Source organism: Coccinella septempunctata, chromosome 2, assembly GCF_907165205.1.
Source record: "Coccinella septempunctata chromosome 2, icCocSept1.1, whole genome shotgun sequence".
Lineage (NCBI taxonomy): Eukaryota > Metazoa > Arthropoda > Insecta > Coleoptera > Coccinellidae > Coccinella > Coccinella septempunctata.
Genome location: NC_058190.1, coordinates 38,970,507 through 38,984,558, shown reverse-complemented (window position 1 = coordinate 38,984,558; position 14,052 = coordinate 38,970,507). Strand labels below are relative to the sequence as shown.

Sequence of the window (14,052 nt, the reverse complement as noted above, 5' to 3'; positions counted from 1 at the left end):
GTGACGTCACGGAATCGATAAGTTCGGCCTTCCTGCTAGCGAGGGGACTGTATTACTCGGGCTATTTATAAAATAAGCACATATACGGATGATAATGTTGAAATGACGGAGATTTTCTCTGTTAACATTGATTTTTCCGAGGGACAATGTGAAGCAACACCGTATCACCACCTGAAGGAGTTCGACGGTTGGTTAACCGCATTCGAAACGATGCTCGGTAAAAGGGTGTAACTTCCCACTTTTGCTTTCTCGCCTTATTTTCCAGGAGAGGTTTCGAGGCATTTTCCGACCTCAAACATCTGACATGTAGAGAACAATGGATGTAGGTCTCTGGTTCTATTCGAGATTATATTACATAAATTATCCTTGATATATTGGAACTTAGAACGATAAAATCAATGAAGAAAAATACCGAGCGCTGAACATGCTCTATTCTTCAGGTCCATTAAACATACAATGCCACCCACATACAACGATTTCCAATTTCCGCCTTTTAATGGTCTGATTAAAGACACATAACATATGGCGCTAAAAGATTTGATGATACGCCGTTTTGAACAATATTTCTACATAAATAAACCATCAAATACTTTTTAATGTCCACTGTGGATCTTGGTACACCTGTACCTACTATCAGTTGCCCAATATAGTGAGTAGGCTCTGAATCTGAATTCAATTAGATATCTAGATGTGATTTATATTTGAATTATCTAGCTAGATGACGAAGTGACAAAGAAATAAGAAAACCTAGTATTAATATTAATGATTACTATTAAAATCACGATTGTCTCTCTCTTTGTCTCTAATTCAACCGAATATTTAGCTATTGGTTTTTTTATTGAAAATAACCACGCCACAAATTTATGTCTTGGATTTTTCAGAATCAGTAGAGATTTGAAACGATGTAAACACCCTTTATTATAATAGTTCGAAATTTTAAATTCGATACCTCGATTTAAAGAGGGCGGCAACTACAAAATGAGTTTACATATACCCAGTGATGTAAATCTCAGTTTAAAAATCCACATATTTTTGGAATGTGCCATATTGCATAATTTCGTATTCATTTCGTAACTCAAGAATGTTATTATTGGCCATGAATATGTGAAAAATTATTCGAATCGAATCAAGATGCTTAACATCAATAACTTTAATATTTATTTGAGTAAATCCACATGTTCAAATACAAGGTGATGTTTGTATCTTTAGTTAAAGGAATCTAATTCCGTAACGCCAATAATACTCCATTAAAAGCGTAAATTTAGTTTGTTTATATACGGTCAGAAAACGGAGAAATCAATGTTTAACTCTGCAGCGTTTATATCGTCTTATTTGGCAATTTATACGCAACTTTTATAGGTGAATAAAGGAATAATTGACTTGAACCTTTTTGGATCTATTTTGGTATTTTATTCGTGAATATATAGGGCGAGCCATGAATTTCAAAATGCATTCAATCTTTTCATCATTGACTGCCGAACTCTTTCAAACACATCACTAATTGAGTTACATCCACTGGAGTAGCGTTGACTTATGATTTTTGACCCCACAAAAATAATCTGGGGGGTTCAAGTCCGGGATCGAGCAATCCATAATACAGAAATATTGAAAAAGGTTGTCGCAAACTTTTTCACCCTGTAGCTTTCATCACAGAAGAAAATATTCCCAAAATAGACCAATGAATAACCATAAAAATAAATTTTTGCCGCATGTTCACCAAACTCCCCGTATAAAAATTAAAGATTTGAACAATTTTCAGCTTACCTCTCTCTCATTATTTCCATAGCTTATTCCCAAGTTCGGCATTGCCCTGAGAATCGCTACAAGTGACTGTATGGTATTACTGTACACTACAGGTCGATATTGCTTAAAATCTTCAAACGTGAAGCCGCTTTCGTGAATTATTCTGAAAAAAACAAGATGAATAAAAAGAAGGAATGTATAAATAACACCACTGCATATACTATATGGTTCGATAAGAAAATAATAATCTGAAGACTAGAAACTGGGGTTTTCATTCCATTCAAATCTAGCTTAAATTTTGGAACACCCTTAACACCTTAATCTGACCTTGGAGTTTGATTTAAAGGTCAAATAGGTTTACTCCTTCGTGAAAAACTAGGAACATTTGGTCTCCGTCATTTTTGCCAAAAAGTGAAGCGTTGCAGAGATATGTGAACTGCTATATGCTCAGGATGGATATGATGAAAGTCTCATACACACAAACTACTGAGCACATGCTTTTATCAGCCATCCACTCGGCCATCCAAAGCTTTAAGCAGAGGATAGAACTGTGCATTTCTAATGATGAGGAAACTTTTGAACATTAAATCAGATGAAATACGGTATAAGTTTAATTTTTATTCGTATCTTTTAATCAAAAAAATTATTCCCGATTTGTTATTTGTCTCTCCAAGAATAATCATTTCTACAAATATGCTGTGTAGAAGATTTTCATCATAAACATTCCTAAGATAAAACATTTCATACATCCATTTTATGGCAAAAATAAGAAGTGAGATTCTGCAAAGATGCGAAGAAAAATATATATTCCCTATTCAAAAAATCTACTTGGTATTGAAATCAATTTCCAAGGTCAGATTAAATGTCTGCCTTCCAGGTCTCCCTGGAAACTAAGAATCTTTTTTTATCCAGGCTCTTTCCAAGAAGTGATTTCAGTGGATCTTTCAAAATGGCTCACTCTGTATATAGTAGTTCACGAGAGTAAGCCTGGAGGCGGTTAACAGTATCGGAAATAGCGGACCAAAAATCTGTCCAACAACAAATATTTATTATTTACTTAGTGTGACATACGTCACTCAATGTTTGAAAAGTCCACCGCCTACATCTACAATAAATAAACTATAATTGAATCGAAGATGAGCAACTCTATAGGTCGGAAGAAGATAACCTACGCTAACTCGATAAATTCATTGTAAATAAATCATTAGGGACATTCACCTTTCAATGTTCCTTTTGGAAAGAAGAAAAAAAAATGATCAGAGAGTAACAAAAATATGTTACTCGAAATTTCGATAAAAGGTATGACCACCACTTTCCACATTCTGGAGAATGGAGTCGCTTGAAATTTGGTGGCATTTACATTCGGTCGTAATGATATATGCATAGAGATATTTATGTATGTGGTGACATGTGTATATCGGATCATCATATAAGGAGATCCCAAGAAACGACATACAACACGTATTACATAAGACGTTTAAGCGTAGTTAGTCCCATACAAATGTTACTAGTACACAATAAACAGGGTTTGAAAGTTACCTATGTCATAAGAATTATTTTCAAAATTTTGCAAAGTAACTTCCACACCCTGTATCTCGCAGGCATCTCTAGTTATTGGATATCCCTTTCGTTTTAATCATCCTGTATATAATAAAATCACAGATCAATCAGTTTTTCTCGTAATAAACATTAGGTAATATACAGTTTAAGCAAATAGTTGCGAAAACAATTTAGTGATGGTCTTTTCTACCCTTTGTAATTATATCAATTTATTCACATCAATTAACTCTATTAGTTAGTATATTGATATTTATAAATGCATTTTAAAATTGGAAGTAATAGATCTGTGAAGGGCGTTACTTGTGTTGAGAGCTCTTTCAGTTAATGAGTGGTGAAAATAAGTGTAGGTTAAAAAAAAAGATCAACAGTTAACATGGATTTCTTATTAGTTTTTTATACTCACTTCATTTGTTTTACAATAGTACTTTTACCCGACTCTCCAGCACCTGAAAGAAAAAAAAAGAATTATTGAATGATTTACTCTTCCTATTATAAAATTGGCTACGTTTTCTCTTTTTCTTGATAAATGGTACCTGGTTTATTACAAAAAATTCCACCAATTAGGTGATCTTGACTTGAGATTCGACTAGAACGTCGATAAAATGTAAAATTAGATATTCCAAAATACCCTCCATTTTGACCTCTTTCATTATCAATCAAATCTTCCCAATAAAAATGTATTATTTCACGATGAATCACGAAAAGATTTGAAAACCTTGTGTAAGCAGAATCAGAAAAACTACAAAAAACTGTATCCCGCTTTCAAAATGGAAAAATAATTTATTCGACCTTGCAAAGGCCAAACCCCTCATAATTACTCAATTGATGCTCACCAGTCTAACTAGGAATTTTATCCGTTTAATTACTAATTACTATCAATAAGTTACAGCGAAATAGTGTATGTGAATCATGGGCTCCATTCTGAATGAATAATCATAGCTTGCGTTCATAGTGATCGTTATTCGGTCATTAGGTCACTATTGATACCGGTACTTGGAACAATGGACGAGTGTGACTTACTGCAAAGAGTGCTTTGGTGAAGGTGGTACAACAGACATGTTTCGTTTTGTCTACTGGTTTAATGTGGGAAGTTGTTTTCACCATAACATTGAGTTCATTACGTTTGAATAATTGATCCAATGATATCATAAGTTCATTCACTTTGAGGAAAAGAACTCAAAAAGATCTATATAACATTTTCACGTTATAGCTCAACAAATATAACTGTTGGAAAAAATTATAGTACGCGACTGGATTGCCATCCAAAAGGTATCTCTATATTGTTTTCATTTCAACATCCTAGCACAAACAGAAACGGAAATAATGACCAAAGTTGAAATTTCAATTTTGTCCTATAACTCGAAAACAAAAGAAGATAGAAGAATGCAGTTGATAGCATTATGAGTTTATCGAAAAAAGACGACCGAAATGTGCCATGCATTTTCCTGTAACTCGTTGGGTTAAAAAGTTGCAGTTCAGGTATCACTAATTTAGCCCACCCTGTACAGTTCAAATTCTAGTCAGATCCAACATTTAACTTCGTTCAACCGGTCGAATTTGTACGGAATTGTCAAAGTTGCCCTGTGGTATAAAACCAAGTACAAAACGGTAACGAGCGAGTATGTCCATTTGACGCCCTGTAGACGTTTGACGCTCCTCCAACCAATGAAAGGACATACCTCATATAAACTTTTTTTCTTGCTACTATCTTCTCAATCCACGACGCTCGAGTAAATCTGCACTTGCTTTCAACAAATCTTTCGATGTTCATTCCAACCACTGGTGTAAGTAGAAGAACTCCCGCAAAAAATCGAGTACAATCCTGTACTCAATCAACGCATAATGAATCCACAGATCGATTCGAGAGCCATATGAGCACCATATGTGCTCGAGTACTTCAAAGCTTCTCTAGACTTGGCTGATAGATAGGAATGCCTAACGGCATATCACAGCAAAACAAGGATTAATAACTTCTATCTCGCTTAATGACTCGAAGGAGGAATGGTACGAGTTTGGTTAGTTGTTTGCGTCCTATGAATTAAAAATGGATTGAAATTGCATTTTCCGAAGAAGAGATTGGGAAAATGTTTTTCATTCTAGGAGGGTATGACTTTGGTAGTGGGGTTTAGACGTCCAGAAGGTAAGTAAACTGGTTAATTGTTGATTCAACGTTTTCATTTTATACAGTATAAATGAGCCATTGAAAACGAAACAGCGGCTCTGTAGGTCGTCAGAACCGAATAATACAGGATGTTCCTAAATTGGAGATACAAACGTAGAGGGGAGATTCCTCAAGTAATTTCAAGAAAAAGAGTCTTTTCCGCTTTTAAACCTCACGAGAAATAACCTTCTAATTCCCGGAGGGGTGGTATAACCCCTCTCCCCACAAAATTTCTCGAATTAAACGAAAAGAAATACGGACATGTATGAATGGGGGCGATCTGACGCCCCATTTTTTTTTCAATCTCAACTTTGAAAAAGAGAAATCATCACTTGATAAACGGTCACGCTTCGAAAAAATCCGACATTTCTCCGATGGTAAAAAAACGAACGCCCCGCATTGAACTCAAGAAAGAAGTTCAATGACGCCCCTTATGATTCCCATCGATGGAAAACACCCCGCTCTGTGAGTGATGCAATTTTCTCTGATCTTCGATCGTCACATAGGTGACACTTATGCTTCGCACACAGATGACACTTGTGCTTCGCACATAGATGACACTTGAGCTTCGACCCACAGATAACATTTGTGCTTCGTCCCACAGATGACACTTGTGCTTCGTCCCACAAATGACACTTGTGCTTCCTCCCACAGATGACACTTGTGCTTCCTCTCACAGATGACACTTGTGCTTCCTCTCACAGATGACACTTGTGATTCAACTGATCGATGGTTTTTCCTTTCACAGCGAATGGAAAAACGAAATTGGGAAATGTCAAAAATTCCACCTTTTTCTTAAGCAATTTTCGGGTATTTAGGGGTCGTGAAAGTGGGCAAGAGTGTAACCACCTGTTAATTCGGTCCATAGTGACAAAACATAGCCCCTGTTCCAAACAGTTTTGCACCTTTCGCGTAAACGTCAAAAATAGCCGAAATTTAACCTTTTTGGGAATTATTTTAGGCGACTTCCCGGGCTTCGATATGGACGTTTTATACCTCTACGGAAAGGGCGTTTCGTGGACTATCGAACGCGGCCTAAGTCCAAGCCAAAAATGATGGAAAAATATCCATTTCGGACTATTCACAATCGCATATCGCAAAATGTACATCGATCCTCTTGCTGCCTGCATAAAGACACTCCGTCCTAATTCCTAAATGAAACTTCCCGTCGAAAAGGGGACCACGAGGCAGGACGCTTTTTGCGTCCGTTCCGCGAAATTGCTGCACAGCAGCAGCACGCTGTTCCGGTCCTTTCGATCGGTGTGGAGAGCGGAGCTGAAAAGCCACACCCACGCTTCGTCAACTGCACTTTCAGATTTATAGACGGACTTTAATGGAATTGCGGCAATTTTGCGAGGTGTGGGCGGAGGTTGATAAGGAAGACAGATTTTCGCGCAATCGGCTCGGTGTTAACGAGGGGATGGATGTAAAATCAATTGGTTCGCTGGTCTCGAGCACAGTGGCGGACTCGATAACGTTTTTTATCATTATTATCATAAAAATACGAAAGTAAGATGGTCGAACTGGAAAGTAAATATTTCAAATAATGATTTTACGGCTCTAGATTTTTAGGAGTAGAGGTAAATCGTTAAATGCTTACTTATATACAGGGTGAGTCTTTGACTCGGACAAATATTTTAATAGTAGATTCTTGAGGTCAAAAGAAACACTTTTTTCCTTTTCCATTTTTTCCGAATCGGCTCGATTTAAAAGATACAGGCTGTAAAAGAAAAATGTGATAATATTTTTAGATCTCGAACGGTTTTATCAAATGAAATGAATTTCGGAATATGGTTTTTCACTTATCTAATTAAATTTTTTCGAACACAAGATATCACCCAGGTCTTCCAGTTTACTCATAACGTAGCATAAAAATACCAAAAATTCCAAGAACCCAACTCTTGATACTGAGTTGGATATTATCTAGCGAGTATCTAGTGAACATTTGAACGTTTTGAAAAATAAAAGTATTCATTCATATTATATTCCTTATATTTTCTCATAGAATACGCCATTTTCGAGTAATTTGATGTTGAAAAATATCTGTGAAATTCGAAAAACTGGGTACTTTGACCGAATGCAACTCTTTTCAAAAAATCCACTGATGTGTAGTGTCACAGATTCAGCTAAATATTCTGAAGGTAATTTTGTTTTTTCAGGGGTGGCACAAGTCATTATGGAAATATAAAATGGCTATATCTTTTTATCGAGAAGAATCGGAAAAAATGGTGAAGGAAAAAAGTGTTTCTTTTGACCTCAAGAATTCAATTTTGAAATATTTATACGAGTACGAGATATACCCTATATATCATCGTTCGGTACCAAATATTTCAGTTTACCTTCACCCACCTGAAGATGCTCTTGCGATAGCGAAACACGTGTTGTGATTCAAAAACTCATTTTATATAATTTGTTTTCAGTTCAATCCAATTTTCACTAATTTTTTCTAAAAAAAAAATTATTTCAATCCTTTGTGCCAATGAATAAACTATTTTTACCTTAAATCTTAATAAAAGAAACAAACAGTAACACTCAAGGATTATTGTCTAAACCATAGAATAAATAAGTGAAAATCTGATTGATTCATAGACTCGTTTGCGCAAAATTTAAATTTGAATATCTCAAAAAAGGTGGATTGAATGAACAGAAATTAAATGAGCTGAACTCAGAATAAAAATGCCTTTCAAATGAGGTATCACTTGAGCCATATTCCGTATTTAAAATATAGGGGTGAAGTTGGAACACTAAGGGTTGAAGCGATACGGTTTTTAATTTGAACTCAAAAGTTGTCCCCCTGGAATCAAAAATTCACGTATCACAGAGTTTTCATGCAGTTCTGCTGACCTGCAGAGATACTGTTTCTTTTTTAATGGCCCACTCCGTATATTAATAGATAAATACAATTACACTCGCAAGTACAATCGAGTGTAAAATTTGTATGTAATGTGTTTTCTAGAAACTATGTTTATTATTGCCTGATTGAAGGATTTTTTTTCCTTTTTCAAACTTTTATTTTTTATAAACAATTAATAAAAAAATCTTGACCAGCGTGTCTCAAATTCGAGATATAACGTCACCGATAATTTTTTTGAATGAAAATCTTGTTTCTTCTTTCGTCAAATGTCACTGTTCGTTCTTTATCATTTTCAAGCCTGAAAAATGAACAATAAAATGCCGAAAGCACAATAAAGTGCCGAAACTAAGAAAATCCTATTCTTAAATGTAACAAACTAGTTGGTTTGATGTTCGGATTGATATTCGTCCAATTCCTAAAATGCATGACAAGAAATAAATTAAACATGAACGCCACTTATTTACTATCGTAAACATGATTTGAATATTTCAGAAATAGTTTAAATATTTTTATACTTTTTATATTTCGGTCAGGTAATCAAGAACTGGTTACAAGATTGAGTCAAGGCTCTATACAGTGTGTTTCGTTTTCGTGTTGTGCTTTCGTGCTGAAATAAAAGTTACTTCGCTTCATGAAAGATGTCTAAAATATGCGCTCAGTTAGGGAAATACAGAGTGTGATAGTCTCAAAAGAATTACAGTTTTTCAATATGTATTTCCATAACAACTTGGGACATGTAAATAACATTATCCAATATTTGAGAGTTAGCAACGATGTTTGCGGTAAAAACGGTGGTTTCACTTCAATCAGTGGCGCGCAGTCTAGATAATCGCAAAAAACGTGATGAAAGATGTTTCATATCTTTCAATTTTTTTAACGGCAGAAAACAGTACTTGTCAAGATCCTTTAGAGATCAGTAAATAAATTAGTAGTAGCTTAGTATTGGAAAATTTTCTAAATTCAATATATTTAACATGGTACACAATTATTATCGAAAGAATGAATTATTGATTAGCAGGTGAAAGAAATGGCCACTAATATTTCACTTCATATCGGAATATGCTTGATTGCGGTGCTTTTCTAGGAAGTTTCACTGCGATATCTGCATAAGTTTTACAATGATAACAGTTTCCTGTCCATACCCTATAAAAACACTATGTCTAAAGAAACAAAAGAATGAAAGCCTAAAAGGTTTTCGACTTTCGCTACCTTGACTGCATGATGAAAGTCAAATTTAGCAGAACTGAGAAACTCAAATCAAGAAATAATCTCAAACGACACAAATAAAATATCAATTCAAAATTATATTAATTCAACGGAAACGACTATTTAATAAGTATAATTTTTTAGCACTTTTCTTCCCTATTGCTTTCTAACTGTACAAGTAAAGTAACTTCTTATCATAATTGACAAATACATTACACACTTGATGAATATTATCACCACGCTCAAGATTTTCTCTGTGTAGTTTCGTTTCATTTTCTGAATTATTATTTATCTCTCATGGAACATTTTTCAGTGTTATTATTGATTTAATATCGCGCACTGGTTTTATACCTCAGCGATGTAATCAGTTTATTAGGCAAAATAAACTTTCTTTCTTTTTTCTTTCATTACCATGTTGAAAATTTTCGGAAAAATAAGGTACGAGGGTGAACAAGTACATCTCATTTCTTAGGATATGTAGTGTGTTGGTCGAAAAGGAAGATTCTCAAACCACAACAATCAGAAACAGTGACATTTCACGTTTTCAATATCCCTGAAAAAATTAGAGTCATACCATTTTTCAAAATCAGTTGTATATATGAGAAATATGAGACTGGAATATGTAAAAATATCATAGGGTTTATATTAAAAAAAAAAAAAAAAAATGAAAGTTACCACTATACCACTGTAGTGGCAGACTGAAAAAAAATTGTTGACTAACGCCACTGCATTCTACCTGAAAAAGTGTCTGTAGAATGTAACATTCGTTTTTCGATATCACTGAAATTTTACGAAATAGAGGCACCAGTACGAAGAGCCGAAAAATGAGTTTTTACTTATAACTTGAAAACAAAAGAAGATAGAGGCCATTGACAATCTTTTGAAAATTGAGGTCGAAAAGGTGTCATCCATTTTTCCCAAGCTCTTACGGTTACAGAGCTGTCATTCAATCCCATCGAATTTTGCAAACCCTGTACATTATTTTTAGAGTTTAGATTAAATAAAATTGAAATTCCTCTCTTGGAAAAAATTACCCGATAGATTGAATAGAGTATGCGTTATAATTTTTACAAGATTTAAATATTCAGCTTTCAAAACGTTACGAACCACGAGACTACGAGAATTTTACGAGAAAACAAGACAAGACGAGACTAGAGCCCACGAGGCGAGACTTCATACTTCATGTTAAGACATGACATCTCTCGGCGAGACGAGACTTCAGTAAAGTGTCTTCTCGTTGGTCTAGTGGGTATCAGTAGAGAAAAATGTTATTTTTTCTTGTATTCGATTTCAAAGCATTATGGTTAAAAAGTAATAATGGATCATAAGCTATCGACGCCTATGTGAACACCACATTATAAGAAGTGGAAAGTGTGCAGTCACACAGCCAACAAGCAACTTTCCTGCAAATTATCAGGTGTATATCTAATGGGAATCTAGAACCAAACCGTCAGTCACACGTTGAATCATGTGAAAAGGTGCAATACGCGAGAAATTTGCAGTGAATAGAACTGCCAACCTCATGATTCACACCTTTGTTCCAACAATTCACATTTTACAAAACACACAATCCGACTCCAACGCGGATGTAACATCGATACATAGATGTTCTTGAAAAAAATATATAGAATACTACGTGTTTGGCGTAACTGAATGGGATGTGATCAATTCATACCGAGTTACTGGCAGAGGTCAAATTATTTAGAGGTAATTGGCAACACCTTCGTTTTTCCAATCGACAGTGACCCGAAGATTAACCTTAAAACGAGTTCAATGAGTTTACCCACCATCGATTCCAATCTGCCAAATTTCAGACCTATTTTTGATGTTAATGTGGTTAATATCCAGTCGTACAGTGTGTGAAAAGTAACGCCCAACAATCCTATCTTCGGTATTTACCATTCCGTAGGAAAATGCTCAATTTAATTTTAAATTGAACAACTCATCGTATACAATTTAGGGGAGTTTTTTTTAACGGAGACCCCAACTCTAACTTTAAGTGCCAGAAATGAATTGATGAGGATGATTTGGGCTAAGGGGATTGATATTGTTTGAGTGTTATCAAAAACATGCGTTTTTCGTAAGGTTATTGATGAAAAATTACAATGGGGAATTCTCCTCAATTTGGGTTATCACAACATATGCAAGTTCAAACTGAATAATTATGAGTTTCATTCATGAATTTTTACAAAGCACCGCGGAAACTATTCAAAATCATTCTTCAAATATAAGTTTTAAAATTTAAATAGTTTCGTTTCTAGTTTACGATTTGGCAACAGCGCCTACTAGAAACTAAAAAGAACAATGGCTCGTTTATAAAATAACAGCTGTTGATTTACAGCCATCATAAGGCGCGTACTCACTGGCGAGCCTCAACAGCAACCGGCCATAAAAATCCCATAAAATTTTACGACCTTCCTCGTTCGCCGCAGACTTCATAGACAGCCATCTTTGTCTATCTCATCTAGATAGTGTATTTGTTGTCCTTTATGATCAACGCATATTTCAGTCGATGTAGCCAACTTGTGCAATAGAAACGAAACGCTTCAAATTTTAAATACCCATTTTAATTTTTCATTTTTAAGTACTTAAAATAAAATACATAATTTTCGTCACAAGCAGTATTCCCTATTACAGGTTCTCTCATATTTATGATTTGTTTTTAGGATAATAATTGATCATTTACCACCTTACGAAAAAAGCATGTTATCCATAAAACTTTCAGAACCTCAATAATTTCTTATGTGTATGTGTGTCTGGTTGCTATTTAAAAAGCTACCCCTCGTAGACGTTGCATGTCATAATTCCCATGAAAAGTATTTCTACCAATTATAGTTCACTTTATGAGTCTAGAACTATGAAAAAGAGTAAAAAAAATTGTTACGTATAGGCTGCTATGAATTCAAATCTGAATATCGTTTTTGATTTATACTTCTAAACTTTTTTAGTTTTTTCGTAGTTTTTATTCTTCATCGAAATTTTCCTTTTTACATCGAATGCAAGATATTTCTGCGAGGCAAGGTACCAATTTTTATCAGAAATAATAATTTCTGACAATTGAATAAAAAAAGGGTGCAAACTTTTCGAAAATCACTGTACGCATACAAGGTGATTCTTTGACTCGTACAAATATTTTAACAGTAGATTCTTGAGGTCAAAATAAATACCTGATAAAAAGATGGAGCCATTTTGATTTCTCATAATGAGCTCTGCCACCCCTGGAGAAATAAAATTTCCTTCAGAATAACTAGCTAAATCTATGACACAACACATCTGTGGATCTTTCGAACAGTGTTGCATTTAGCCAAAGTACCCAATTTTACGAATAACATCAACTTACTCGAAAACGACGCATTATACGAGAAAATATGAGGAATACTTTTATTTTTCAGAACGTTCAAATATTCATTAGAAAGAGTCCAACGTAGTTTCGAGAGTTGGGTTCTTTGAATTTTTAGTATTTTTATGGTACATAATAGTCATAATAAGAAAACTGGAAGACGTGGGTGATATCTTGTGTTCGAAAAAGATTGATTAAATAAATGAAAAACTATATGTATTCCGAAATTCATTTCATTCGATAAAACCGTTTGTGAGATAAAACTAAAAATAAAATTTTTTATGGTTTTTGAACAACCTGTATCTTTTAAACCGAGCCGATTCGGAGAAAATGGTAAAGGAAAAAAGTGTTTCTTTTGACCTCGAGAATCTACCGTTAAAATATTTGTGCGAGTCGAAGACTCACCCTGTATAACTTAGGTTGTTTTAAATTTTCTGGTAACTCTCATCAATAATTTATCCACTCCCTGTCCTTTCCCTTTATAACATCCTATTAACTTAAGACGATAAATAATATCCTTGGGGAAATTAAAAATTTTCGGACGTTTCATCATAAAATTCCCAGATGAATGAGCAGGACCACCGCAATCTGGTGACTATATTGGCCAATTAATAAGAAAAACCTGGCATATAAAAATAATCGGCCCGAATCCACCCAAATAATAGATGGAAAACTTCAAAACCTTTGAACTTATAAATAGCTTTACAATGTCACAATAATATAAAGCAACCAACAAGATGACACGTTAGGTTTTCAAGTACAAAACGAACGCTTGTGAGCGGATAAATAGTTACTTGGAATCTTTGATGATTCATTCTACGTTTGTTCAAAAGAGACCAGTGAATAACTCAATGGAACCAAATGGAAATAAAGATATATTCCACGTTTTATTGGCTGATAGAATCCAGGATTGGATAAGATTATTTAACCACCGACCATAGATAAGAAATCGACTTGGTGTGTCGTATCTGTGTTTGTAGAAGACAAACAGAAGGTATTTCTATTTGAATAACATAATCAATGGAAAATTGTATAATCGATGAGGTAGGTGGAACATTAAGCCACCCGATATGCAAGTAGTTTTAACGATTCAACTTGACCGATAACCAAGAGGATATTTTTTAATCGAAAGTAGGTACTCCAGTATACGAAACACTTTGGGATGTTGGATTTTTCAAGCTGGCAGAA

General features: G+C 34.6%; 1 protein-coding gene across 2 annotated transcripts in view; it reads right to left on the bottom strand.

Moving 5' to 3' along the window:
* The window catches only part of LOC123307550 (guanine nucleotide-binding protein G(o) subunit alpha), a 32,215-nt gene that overhangs the window by 8,092 nt on the left and 10,071 nt on the right, over nucleotides 1-14,052 (bottom strand). For both annotated transcript variants that reach the window (XM_044889910.1, XM_044889909.1), the window contains exons 2-3: nucleotides 3,707-3,749; nucleotides 1,765-1,906 (exon numbers count right to left, since the gene is read on the bottom strand). In XM_044889910.1, the coding sequence (XP_044745845.1) occupies nucleotides 1,765-1,906; nucleotides 3,707-3,749 (185 nt within the window). The remainder of the gene's footprint in view (nucleotides 1-1,764; nucleotides 1,907-3,706; nucleotides 3,750-14,052) is intronic.